General features: G+C 52.5%; 1 protein-coding gene across 1 annotated transcript; it reads left to right on the top strand.

The window, feature by feature from the left end:
* Positions 1-521: 521 nt before the first annotated feature.
* ANAPC2 (anaphase promoting complex subunit 2) lies at positions 522-10697 on the top strand (the record flags this gene model as incomplete). Its single annotated transcript, XM_009871717.1, has 12 exons — positions 522-1144; positions 1593-1725; positions 4201-4375; positions 4517-4636; positions 5102-5219; positions 5303-5484; positions 5634-5775; positions 6226-6301; positions 6867-7070; positions 8627-8756; positions 9498-9733; positions 10485-10697. Coding segments are annotated over 12 exons (2352 nt in total), but the record flags the coding sequence as incomplete, so codon positions are not given.
* Between the last annotated feature and the right edge of the window lie 2242 nt (positions 10698-12939).

The raw sequence follows: 12939 nt of genomic DNA, 5'->3' as shown, positions 1-12939 counted from the left end.
AGAGAGGTGAGGGAGGCTCCATCCCTGGAGGCGTCCCGGGCCAGGCCTGAGGGGCCTCTGAGCGACCTGATGGCATTAAAGCTGTCCCTGCCCCCTGCAGGCTGAGCTCCCTGCTCGCCTTTGGAGCTCCCTTCCAGCCCAACACGTTCTGTAATTCTCTGGTTCTGGGATTCTATCACAGTGGCCAAGGAAGCGTAATTGCTTAAAAGAGGTGTTGCTGCCGCGGCCTGTGCTGTGGGTCTGCTCCCTGCTCACTCCTCAGGGGAGCCAGTGAGCGTTTTGCCCCGGAGCGCGGCTTTTCAGGGGGCTGGGGTGGCTCGTGGCGCCCCCGGCAGCAGCAGCCACCAACAGGGACAGCAATGGGTGGTGTTTGGGCGTCAGGCCTAGAAGGTGGGCACAGAGTTTGCAGAGCAGAGTCCGTGTTTGGTCCCCACGCGTTGAGATAAGCAATCTCCTCTGCCCCAGATCCTCCCGGAGAAGGGTTTGTGCCTGACTGACTTGGTGTCCCCTCCGCTTTTCAGGCAGCCCCAAGGTCCGAAACTGTGGGGCCGCTGAAGGATGCCGACCTGCGGGCAGCCCTGGACGTGCTGCGGTGTTACGACCTGCACTCGGTGGTGGAGGAGTGGTTCATCGAGGTGCTGCAGACGGACCTTCAGGCAAATATAGCTCCCGAGTTCTGGAACTGCATTGACCAGTGTGAAAACACAGCTGAGGAGCTCCAATGCTCCTCGCTTCTTCTGGACGCGTTTTGTCTTCTCAAGCGCCGCCTGGACCCTTACCTGAACAGCCTGGAACTTCTGGAGGGGTGGACCAAGGCAGGCTTGCTCCTGGGGACGGGCGCTCAGATGCTGCAAGAGAAGGTCTACACCATGTTCAAAGCTATCCTTTTCTTCTCCACTACCAAGTCCTTCCAGGAAATGATCCAGCAGTTCTACAGCCGCACTTTCAGGATATACATGCGGCAGTGGAAGAAAGGAGAAGATGGAACGAATGAGTGCGAGAGCAGCATGAGTGAGACCGAGCAGGAGAGCGATACGGAGGAGGGTGGAGGAGAGAGCCCGTTCTGCGCAGGCTGCGACAGCAAGAGAGAGGAGTGCTGGTGCACCAAAGCCATGGAGCAGTTTCAGCAGCTCAATGACATCCTGTACGTAGGTGACGGGGTGATGGCTGTCACTCAGAATGAGCAGATGGTTGGGATGGGGAGCAGCAGCAGGTTTTCGTGGTATCTGAAAACCGGAGGAGTTAGGCCTGAGGTCAGGCTTTGGCAGAGAATCTGACACAGGGTTTCTGACGAGTGGTAGAACTAAAGTACATCTTTAGACAAAAAGTTCCTCTCTCTGGGTATGAGAGTGTCTTTCTCTTGCTTCTCTGTGCACAATGAAGCAAACTCTGTTAAATGAAGAAGCTTTTGGTGGCTTGTTATATATGCAGTTATACATGTAGTGCATCTATGTGTGCTCTCGGAGCGTTTGAGCTCAGGGCCAGGCCTGTGTCTGTGGAGCACACAGGGAAGAAGGTGCCTTCGTGTGGTTAGATTTTCTCTATTTGCTTGTACCTTTGTTTCTGAATCGGGTCGTTGTCTGTGCCTGTAGCCGCCGGCTGAATTTGCTGGAGAGAGTGAGCGCCGATGCGGTGACGACGATCTTGCACAGGATGATAGAGGAGAGGATGGAGCAGCGGTGCTGGGGGGAATACGAGCACTCCTTTCTGAACGAGTTCCAGGAGGTAAGGAAAGCGTGTGGGCAGCCTTTGGGAATGTGCAGCTGCTCCTGGTTTATCAGCTCAGCCTTTAGCCTGAAAACACCTGGCTGAGGACTGTGACCCCCAGTGCCTCTGGCAGAAGAGGTGGTTAAAACTCCTCGTTTTGGTTTATGTTAGAGAGGAAGGTTTGCTCTGACCTGTGCATAATGAACTGTTGTATTTTAACCTGGTCATGTCCGTAGTCATGAAGGAATTTCTGTGGTTCTGTTTTACAAACTGCAGGAACACGTAGTGCCACCTAGCCTGCAGAGAGTCATGGAATCGTGGAATGGGGTGGGTTGGAAGAGACCTTAAAGATCATCCAGTCCCAGCCCTCTGCCATGGGCAGGGACACTTCCCACCAGACCAGGTTGCTCCAGCCTGGCCCTGAACACTTGCACAGCTTCTCTGGGCAACCTGTGCCAGGGTCTCACCACCTTCACAGTGAAGAATTTCTTCGTAATATCTAATCTAAATCCACCTTCTCTGAAACTGTTACACCTCGCCCTATCACAGCACTCCCTGATGTCCCTCCCCATCTTTCCTGTAGCCCCCTTGAAGTGCTTTAAGAACCTCCCTCTGTGTAGGTGGGCTTATAATTGGAATTTGTGTGGCTGTTTTCTTTTTTCTTCTCAATTTTTCACCATCCCTTTAAAACATTTTGCGAAGGTGGGAGGTGATTCTCTGGAACTGATCTCGCCAGTGGGCCACGTACAGAATTAAAAATCCTTCCTTGCACCTCCCCAGTTGTTTTCCTGCTACCTTAAAGCGAATTTGTGTTGGGCTCTTTACCCAGAGTGACTTTAAAATGAAGTTCTTCGCTGGGTTATGGCTCTTCCAGGATACAGTCCTGGCTCTGCGCTCTTTGTTCCTGACGGTTGCCATGCAAACCAGGCTGCTCCCTGTGGTTGCGTTGGTTCCCTCGCCCGTTTGCCATGCCGGCCGCTTTTGTCGCCCGCAAACACGGGGAGTCATTTGATATTTCCTTCCCTTTAGTTGCTGGGCAACACTTTCTTTATTGGACCTAACGCGCAATGCTTTTGAGTGACCTGAAGATTAAGGATATTTTAAGGGCACCGGAGAAAATGCAACTCTGTGCATTGTCAGACATTGCAAAAGGTTTCCGTACTCCCCCCTCTCTGGCTTGTCTGGCCACAGAATATTGGAGCTTGCCAGAAGTAGGAAGAGACTGTATTTAAAAAATAAGACAAAAAACCCAACTAGAAGCGGCATCCAAATTGAGAAGATAGTTTAAAAAAAAAAAAAAAGAACAAAGATGTGCAATCCTGGCAAGCTAAAGGGAAAATAGAGGTCTGAGAAGCAGTTCGCTAAAACTGGTGACAGCAAACCCTCTTTTCAGATGCAGCAGCAGCCTGGAGAGTTGGTCGCTAATCAGGGAATAGCAGGAGCTTGCAGGGAAGATAAACCCATGGGGGAAAATGGGTTGGTTTGATAATAATTGTGTTCCTTAAAATCGAGTCGCTTTGCCTCAGTTGTAGTCCTCTCTTTCTGTCCTTTAGAAGGACTCTCTGTCAGCTTTTCCGTGGTCTTGCCCAGGTCGATGCCCAGGGGTTGTGTAGTTCTCTGGTTTGTCCTGCCTTGTGTTTAGCGGTGCATTCCTTCAGTGTTTGCTCGTTGAAGTAGATAATTAAAGATTAACATAATCGAAGCAACTCTGGACTTAGCAGTTTTGTTTCAGGCTGTCTAAATGCAGTTATCCAAAGAAATTAATATTTGCTAGCTTTTAACTGAAGTACCATCCCAGGAAGTGCTACACACTGACCACCTTAAAGGAAAAATAAAATTAAAAAAACCCCCCACTTCTTTTGAACATCTGGATAGTGTAGTGGAGTGCACTTGAAATCTGACCATTATATGTTTCTCTATAGAAAACCAAATCTCAGATACGAAAAATGAACCTTCTGATGCTGTCGGTTCAGGTTTTTATTTTATAATTTGGTGACTAAGCTGGTATTCAAAGTCTTGATTTCAAATGCCTGAGTTTAGTTGGTAGGAGTGTGCCTGTGAGTCCTTGCTTGCCCTTCACTGATCTCAGGAGTAACCGGAATTTTGGGCCAAGGATGAGGCAATGGGCGATTTGCTCGTATCCTCGTCAAGAGAATAGTTCTGTGAGGAGAGAACGGAAAGGGGTTCTGCAAGAATAGAACAATCTGCAAGTTTTTTGAATATACCCCGGTGCCTGTGCGCAGTCCTCAGTCATCCCTTGTCTTCCCATGCACATCTACCTAGTCTGTACCCTGTATCTTTACTTATAGTTCCTGTTCTTTCAGCTGGGCTTTGCCCAGCCGGGACCCAGGCCAGGGCGCACGTGGAGAGCAGCTGGAGGTGGTGCTGTCCTTGGCTGGCTGCTCGTTTCTGCTTGCTGGGGTAACCGTGGGCTGTGGCTGGGCATCCAGCTGTGGCGTTCCTCACCTCTTTGCTCTCCCTCTCCTTGTGCAGTGGATTGAGAAAGTGATTGGCTGGCTCAGCAGGGTTTTTCTGCAAGACGGGCCCTTAGCACGCTCCTCTCCAGAAGCCAGCAGCACCCTGAAGCGCTGGCGGTGCCACGTCCAAAGGTTCTTCTACCGCATCTACGCCAGCATGCGCATCGAAGAGCTCTTCAGCATCATTCGAGGTAGGTGTGATCCATTCGGTGTTCGTTCCCTCTTGGATCGGGTGAACAGTAGCTCTGTCTCCATCTCCTGACGTGCCACGCTGCCTCCTTCTACCTTCCCGTGGAGCACGGCACCGTTTCTAATCACTGCTTGGTGTGTAGACTTCCCAGAGTCAAAGCCCGCCGTGGAGGACCTCAAGTTCTGCCTGGAAAGGACTAATCAGAGGCAGCAGCTGCTCAGCTCCCTGAAAAGTGCACTGGAAATGCGACTTCTGCATCCTGGTGGGTTTTCCATCCCCGTGTGGGTCATAACACTGTAAAGAGCCTGGGTGTGAGTGGGGATCTACTGGAAGCCATCGTCCGATTTCACGTTTGAGGGGCTGCATGCATCGCGTGCTCTCTGTGTCAGAGCGTGCCCGGGCCGCAGGAGCTCATTAAATCCCAGCCCCTTCTTGCCTCATCTCTGCAGTACAGTGAGAAGCTGAGCCAGAAGTTTAGCTTTTGTCCAGGTGGGTAGAGGCTTCTCTGCTGCGTGTGATGTGGGCTCAGCCAGTTTATTGTCGTCTCTGAGCCTGCGTTCACGGTTGGAACTGGTTTCTCAGACACAGATCCTATTTGTCCCTTTGGCTGGGGCAGCAGGGCAGCAAGTCCTTCGCCTCCGACTCCGTAAATGGAATGAAGGGCCTGGAGCACCTGAGCTCAGAGCTCTGCTCTGACGCTCTGACTCTCTCTGCCCCTTTCCTGTAGGAGTCAACACATCCGACATCATCACTCTATACATCTCGGCCATCAAGGCCTTGCGGGAGCTTGACCCCTCCATGGTTATCCTGGAGGTCGCCTGTGAGCCCATCAGGAAGTATCTGAGGTAAGAGGCTCGCTGGGCTGGCTTACCCGCCCCCTCTCCCTCCCCTTCCTGTCACTTGTCCTGCTTCTCTTGCCTGTCGGCAGGACTCGAGAGGACACGGTGCGGCAGATTGTGGCCGGTCTCACAGGGGATGCTGAGGGCTCCAGTGATCTTGCGTACGAGCTCTCGAAAGCTGACCCGGTGACCCTGGAGAACGGCCAGGAGAGTGATGATGACATCTCGGAACCAGGGGACTGGGTCCCTGACCCAGTGGATGCAGATCCAGGTTAGATGCCAAGACCAGAAGTCCTGGCAGCCCACTCTTTGCCTGCTGGGCTGCAGTGCTGAGCAGCTCATCTGCTGCTCCTCTAGTGCTGAGCTGGGCTGGGGTGGGTCTCTGTTAATCTTACAGTGTTGTCTGTTGGTTTTCACTAGGAAAATCGAGTTCCAAGCGTCGGTCCTCGGACATCATCAGCCTGCTTGTGAGCATCTATGGCAGCAAGGACCTGTTCATCAACGAATACCGCACGCTTCTGGCTGACCGGCTGCTCCATCAGTTCAATTACAGTGCTGAGAGGTGAGGTCCAAGTGTTGAACCCCGGGGCTTTCCTGATAAAGGTGTGCTTCGGACTCAGTCCTCTGAATGGCTCTTTCTGGAGCCAGGAATGTCTTTGTCCATTTCCTCTGCGGCGTTGGGTTTGCATCTCTTCTCGGGCTGCTTCCTGCTCACTCCTGCCCTTGACCTGCACTACTAGGGCAGCATGTAGGGAACTGGAGGCACTGACACCCTCTTGGCTCCATCCCACATGTTCTGGTGGCCCTCATGACCTTCACAGACTGCTTAGGTTCTCCAGAAAACGTCCGAGTAAGATGCGAGGAGGCAGATAATGTTCCTTGCAGGGTTTCCTAGGAAGAGCACCCTTGTGCCAGGGATGGCCTTTTTGGCTGCTCTGCAAGGCTGGAGGCCAAGCTGGAATCACCTGCCTGAGCGACTCGTGTCTCTCTGACCTGTTGTTTCTCTTACCAGGGAAATCCGCAACGTGGAGCTGCTGAAGCTGCGGTTCGGTGAAGCTCAGATGCATTACTGTGAAGTCATGTTAAAAGTAATTTATTTATTTGGTTTTTTAAATTCAGGTCTTGGGTGTTTGAGCTCAGTGGGGAAAGGGAGGGACTTGAGGAGTGACCCAAAAAAAGGCCTTTTAGGAAAGTTGGGTTCCCCAAATCGTGGTGAGGGGGCTGATTTGTGACAGGCAGAAGTGCATTCAAAATCATGTCTGTTTTGTAAGCCCTGTGGGTTGGTTTGTCGACTCTGGGGGATGGTTGCTCTGGTCCTGTTGTCCCTCCTGCCCTTCCTGCAGTACAGTGTCCTGGCACTGAAGAGTCAGGCTCTTCCAGCTGCTCTAGGGTTGGAACTCTGCAGTTTAATTCACTTGGAGCACTGTGGGAAGAGCACAGGTCTGGAGCGACTCCTTGTAGGCTCGTGTCGAGTTGTGAGCTCTTCCCTACAGATGTGTCTGGGCGTGTAGAGGAATTTCTGGTAGGCACAGATGATCGTGTCCTTTCCAATGTCCCCATTGTCATCTGGAGACAACACTATCACCTTGTTTAAGCTTCTTTACTAGGGGTTGGAAGAGAGGGAGCAGCCTGAGCTTGCTCTGACTTTTCCAGGACATGGCTGACTCGCGACGCATTAATGCCAACATTCGCGATGAAGAAGAGAAGCTCCCGGAGGAGGAGAGGCCACCGTTCAGCCTCGTTGCCGTTATCCTGTCGAGTGAGTTCTGGCCACCGCTGAAAGAGGAGAAGCTAGAGCTTCCAGAGCAGGTCAAGGAAGCCATGGAAGCCTATTCCAAGAAGTATGAGAAATTAAAGGTGAGGCAACCTTAACCCTCCTTAAAAAAAGGTGTGTGCTGTTCAGCCTTGGCTATAGAGCGTGGGTTTTGTGGAGTCCCCTTGAACTTCCTTTAAATTGTAGCTGCTGGTACACCCACGCCGGTGCGGTGGAACCCCAAAGACCTTGGGTTTTGAATTGGGGTTAGACGCTGTGCTAGCTTAGCTGTTGCCAAAAGAAGGGTTTATCTCTTTATGGAGTGCCTAGGTCCTCGTAGTGGTTGCAGTTAGGGATGAATTTTCTAAAATATGCCGGTGTTTGTGAATTAAATGGATACTGAGGTGGTTCTTGGGCATCTTAAGTCTGATCTAAGCTTGTTTGCTGAAGTTCTGTAGTAGTCAGAGTGACATCCTGGCCCGTTGAGCCTCTCTTCTCCAGTTCTCTGGCAGTCTTCTCCTCTGTTTGTCCTTGAAAAGAAGCTCTTTTAACATGGTCTCATTTTAAGCTTCACTTAATCTGGAGTTAGGTGAAAGTTGCTTCCTCTTCTGTCTGTGGTCTTTCCTGGGTTGTTTCATTCATTTCTGGAGGGTCTGTGGCCTCCCTGTTAGACAACTGAGGGGCAAGGGTTTCTGGTCAGCTTGACTGGGCTCAGAGAAGAGTCCTTGCCTTTCTAAACAGCACGGCAAGGCGGGAGAGAGGTGTACAGAGCAAATCCAAGCAACGGTGCAGCGTTCTTCTATTCTCCAGGCACTTGATCGTGGCAGCTGAAGGAGCTGAGAAGGCTCAAGTGCATCTTGCTCTGCACATACAGAACAACTTGGAAGCAGGAGCATCTCCCTGGGAGTCAAGCAGAGATCTAGGTTGCTTCCAGAGCTGTGGTCTTGGCTTTGTTATCTTGCAGATTCTCATCTGGTGAAGTGCAGAGCACACATGTGGAGCACGGATGGTCCAGATCTAGCTGCCAGGCCAGTGTAGTGTCTGTGCACACACGCACGTGGTTCTTTGCATCCAGCCTGAACACAATTTGGTGTCTTGTACAGATGATCCTCTTTGCCTGGCTGCTTGTGCTCTGACTCCACTTCAGGCGTGGTTTTCTATATTCTTACTTGAACTTGTCGTTATACACCATATGATACATGCCATGAGGCTGGGAGGCTCATAGCTCTAGATTCTTTCTCTTCTCCTGCTGTAGTTATGTTCCAGATGTGGATGCCAGCTGATTTCTCTACCTGTAAAAAATTAGGAGATGATGCAGGAGGGGATGCAAGGAGGGAGAAGCCTCCTTGAGCACCCTCAGCCTTCAAAGCAAGCAGTGCTCTTTTCACAGTAGTATCAGGAGAGATTGCTTCTCTTCTGCCCCGGGTGAGTATTTATTTTCTGGGAGGAATCTGTCCTGAGTTGAATTTGTCCAGCGTTTCCTCAACCTGTGCTTACCCTGCTGGAGAGCTGAGTGACTGCCTTTCAGGCAGGAGAGGGGCATTGGCCTATGGCAAGGGCTGAACAACACCTGGTGGTAGAGGAGTGTTTGCAGTAACGCACGGCTTAGTGGTTCCTGTTAGAAGATCTGCCCTGAGTGGCTGCTTCTCCCTTTTTCCAGGCCATGAGGACCCTGAACTGGAAGTACCACCTGGGCCTGGTGAGCTTGGATGTGGAGTTGGCAGATCGCACCCTCTCCCTGTCCGTCTCCCCAGTGCACGCCGCCATCATTCTGCACTTCCAGACCAAGAGTGAGTGCTGGCACGCTCCCTGTGGTCCTTGGGTGGCTGAAGGAGCTGAGTGCTCTGGCAGCAGGACCAAGACCTGATTCGTGGACTTGGATGTGGGATCTAAGGAGCTGGGGCTGTTTAGGCTGGAGAAGAGAAGGCTGAAGGGAGACGTCATCACTCTCTGCAACGACCTGAAAGGACGTTGTAGAGAGGTTGGGGCTGGTCTCTTCTCACAGGTAATTAGTGATAGAACAGGAGGGAATGGCTTCAGACTGCAACAGGGGAGGGTTACACTGGACAATAGGAAAAAAACTTCACAGAAAGAGCAGTCAGAGGTTGGAACAGGCTGCCCAGGGAGGGGGTGGAGTCCCCATCCCTGGAGGTGTTTAAAGGTTGTTTAGGTGTGGTGTTGGGGGAGATCGTTTAGGGGTGAGCTTTGTAGAGCAGGGTTCATGGTTGGACTCGATGATCCCAAGGGTCTTTTCCAACCTGAATGATTCCATGATCTACTGCAGGGCTCAACCAGGTCTCCTCGGAGGCAGCACCTGGCAGGGCCGCAGCTCAGCACCCAGGGCCGCAGCTCAGCACCCAGGCTGCTTTCATGCAGTCACTGCCCACAGCTGCTTGCTTGCGGCTCCCAAGCCTTCCCCATCCCCTTGTCACGGCCTGGCATGGAGGGGCAGGTTGGCAGGTCTTTTGTTTCCTCTCTTCTCTCCTCTCCTCTTTCCTTCTTCTCTCCTCTGACATCTGTGGTCTGTGCAGGTACGTGGACACTGACAGAGCTGAGTGAAGTGCTAAAGGTGCCCGTGACATCGCTGAAGCGCAAGATGACACTGTGGCTGCAGCAGGGTGTCCTGCGTGAAGAGCCCCAAGGTACCTTCACCGTGATTGAGGAGGAGCAGAAGGACCAGGTGGAGAAGGTCGTTCTGATAGACAGTGACGAGGAGGGGGACTCTGCCATGGCGTCACAGGCTGACCAGAAGGAGGAAGAGCTGCAGGTACCATCCATGTGTCTCGGCTGCTTGCGAAGCCAGCAGGATGATGCAAACATCCTGTGCTTTTGGGTTTTGGGGAATCTGATTAAGGTGATGGAATTCATCTGCGCTTTGGCCGTGCGTTTTCCATTGCAAGTGGGTGAGCCCGGCACAAGAGTTTTTTGAAGTGGGTATTGCTCACTGGTGCAGGTGCTGGGTTACAGCCTTCCCTCCTTAAAAATGCCAGGCAACCATTTGAACATCTCTAAATCTGCTTTTTTCATTTAAAAAAAAGAAAAAGAAAAAAGTCTGAGACATGATTTCATATTTGAAAACAGTCATAACTTATCTGGATTCACCCAAGCAGCGCTTTTTGGCACTTAGGCTGTCAGTAAGGCTTAGCCAGCACTAACAGCTGGACCTTTGCCTTCTCTGTGTTGTGGTTCCTGGACCTTTCCAGTGCTTTTCCTACCCGTGCGTCACGTTGTGTGTGTGTTGTGCCACTGTGTAGCGCGGCAGTGTCATACTGGTGTTTATCCACTGAGGGTCGTGCACGTACTGCACGCCGAATCCCGCTTTCTAGCTGCACGCCCTGACACCTAATGCTGCTCTCAGATATTTCCTTTTTAAAACCCACATGCTTGTGGCTGAGAGCAGAACTTACTGCCAGCCACAACCCCTGCTCTGCTTCTGGGATATGCTAAAGCACCCCTTTTCTCGGTGGTGTAGCTGTCAGTGTGGTTTAATGTTGCTTGTGTGTCCCCTCCCCACGCAGCTGTTCTGGACGTACATCCAGGCTATGCTGACCAACCTGGAGAGCCTGTCCCTGGAGAGGATTCACAGCATGCTGAAGATGTTTGTGATGACAGGCCCGGTGGTTACAGAAATCGATATACAAGAGCTGCAGGGTTTCCTCCAGAAAAAAGTCCGGGACCAGCAACTCATCTACTCCGGAGGTGTCTATCGCCTGCCCAAGAACTGCAACTAGACCACAGGCGTGCCTGCTTTCCCCTTTGCCTCCCTGCTCCATGTCAGTGCTCGGCTCCCGGGTGCGGCCCGCCTCTCGGCAGCCCGCTGGGTAGTTTCTCAGCTCGGGGTTTGCTGTGTCCTTTTCCATAAGTGCAGCTGCAGCCTGGGTGGTGCACCCCACAACTTCTGGGACTGGGCTTCCTGCACTGCTTATCCTGCTGTACCTGAGTGTCTGTGCCCACTTCACTGGTTAATAAAAAGCAGCATCTTTTTTCAGTTGGTACCAACGCTTCCTCCCTCTCTGCAGAACGCTCTTGGTGTCGCCCTTCCCATGCTGAAAGGGCAGGCAGGCACCTCCCTAGTCTGCCAGGCACCGTCTCCTTTTCCTTGGGTCTCCATCTGTAGCCCCCAGAGGTTTTGGGAAGGGGCTGTTGGCTCCAGTTGCTGTCTGGGTCTCTTTGTGTGGCTAAAGCAGCATCTTGCAGCTGGCTCTGATGAGCAAGACCCTGCAAAAAAGTAAGAGTTCACGCTGTCTCCTTTGGCTTGTGTGGGAGGAAGACCCCAGGGTCTGCTCTACCCCTTTTTGGGGACTCTTAAACTGTGTGGAGTTATCTGTTGTGGGATGAAGAGTGCTTTGGATGGATGAGACGTAGCGGTTCTTGAGGGCCTAGCCCTGGAGGGTAAGTGGATTGTCTGGGCATCAGTTTGTTTTATTATGGCACAAATACACGTTTCCCAATGCGACAGCGAGGGTGCATCGTCCTGGTGGGCTCCAGTTACTGGCACCACTGAGGTCAGCGAGGCAGTTGGAAGGGATAAGCCCTGAGCTCCGTTAGCTGAACGTCCTGCCTCCAACCCGGCTATCGAGCCGTGGGCTCAGAGATCTTACTCTGTCTCCACTTAATAGCACTCGGGCTTCCTCAGTCCTGCTTTGTGGGCAGCTTTTGCTGATCTGCAGGAATATGGTGGGGAGATCTGGCTTTTACTAAAAATTTGCTTTCCTTGAAGCACAGAATGAATTTCCACAGTGCAAGGAGTCTTCTTCCTCTGCTGAGTCTTCTCTCTCAGCCTGTGGGTGCTGCGGCAGCTGGAACTGATACTGAAGGGCTACGCTCGGAACACTGGAGCAACCCTGCGTCTGCATCCAGGGGCGTGAGAGACTTGTGGAACGAGAGAACAACCCGCCTTTAATGTTTGGCCTTTATTTTCAGTGCTTAAAGGCCCTGAAGTCCCACGCTGGGCATCCTTTGTGCAGCTGTGGGTGGCAAAGGACGACGCTTATCTTTGGTTTGTGCGACTTCACGTGTTTTTTTCCTCTGCGGGCAAGGGCACGTGTTCTTGTTTCCCTGTGGCGCTTCACTCCAGGCTCGTGGCGTTGTGGCACTAGGAGCTGGTTGATGTATTGTGAAGCTTAAAATGTGCCTCGTGCTGCAGGGGCTCTGGTAATAACTGAATAAACTCCAGCCTGTGAACGGGTAGGATATTAGCTGCAGTGAAGCCGAGAAAGACGAACAGCAGCTGATCCCACATCGCAGCAGGCAGGGGAGGAAAACACGAGGAGCCCAGCCAGGCCCTGGTAGGACAACCGGCTGGATCCGCTGTTTTAGTCGGGTGGGGGGGCCGGGACACAGCACCAGCCTCATCATCATGGTGCCCAGCGTGGGATGAAGCTGGGGCATCCCTGGAAGTCACACCTGGGGCCCACATGTGGAGGACAGGAGACAAAGTCTTAACTGTTTAACCCTAGGCAGGCCTCTGCTCCCTGCTCAGGGCTTCTGCAGCAGGGCCTGATGGGTTTTGCAGAAAACACCTTCTGGGGATTTCAGCATGTTCCCTCAAAGGCTTCCCAGCTCCTCATGCCCTTGCTCAGCTCTTGCTTAGACGCTGGCCGCACCACGAAATGAGTCAAAGCAGCCCGCGATGGCTCCATCCCAACCCCACACGCCCTGGGAGGGATGCCTTGCTCCCTCTCGCCCAGAAACTCAGAAACTCAGAAAGAGTTCCTGTGCGTGCTGCAGGTGCGCAGCCCCGAGGCTGCGTTTCGCACTTCTCTTGTTTCGTTTTGTGTTATTTTTTCAGGGCAGAAAACCGTTTGAGCAGGTGGAAGCATCTGCAGAGGTAGGCGGTCACTGGGCAGCGGGGTTGGTGTCTGCCTGCTGTGGGAACCGGAGCTGCCCGGCGCGAACAACAGCCCTGCTCTGCGCTTCACGCCGAGTGTCTGGGCGAGTGTCTGGGTGCGCTGCGGCTGCGACAGGGGGGGG

This window comes from Apaloderma vittatum, unplaced genomic scaffold (genome assembly GCF_000703405.1).
Source record: "Apaloderma vittatum isolate BGI_N311 unplaced genomic scaffold, ASM70340v1 scaffold10286, whole genome shotgun sequence".
In the NCBI taxonomy this organism is placed as follows: Eukaryota; Metazoa; Chordata; class Aves; order Trogoniformes; family Trogonidae; genus Apaloderma; species Apaloderma vittatum.
Note: the sequence above shows the minus strand (reverse complement) of the source record. Positions and strands in the feature narration are given on the sequence as shown.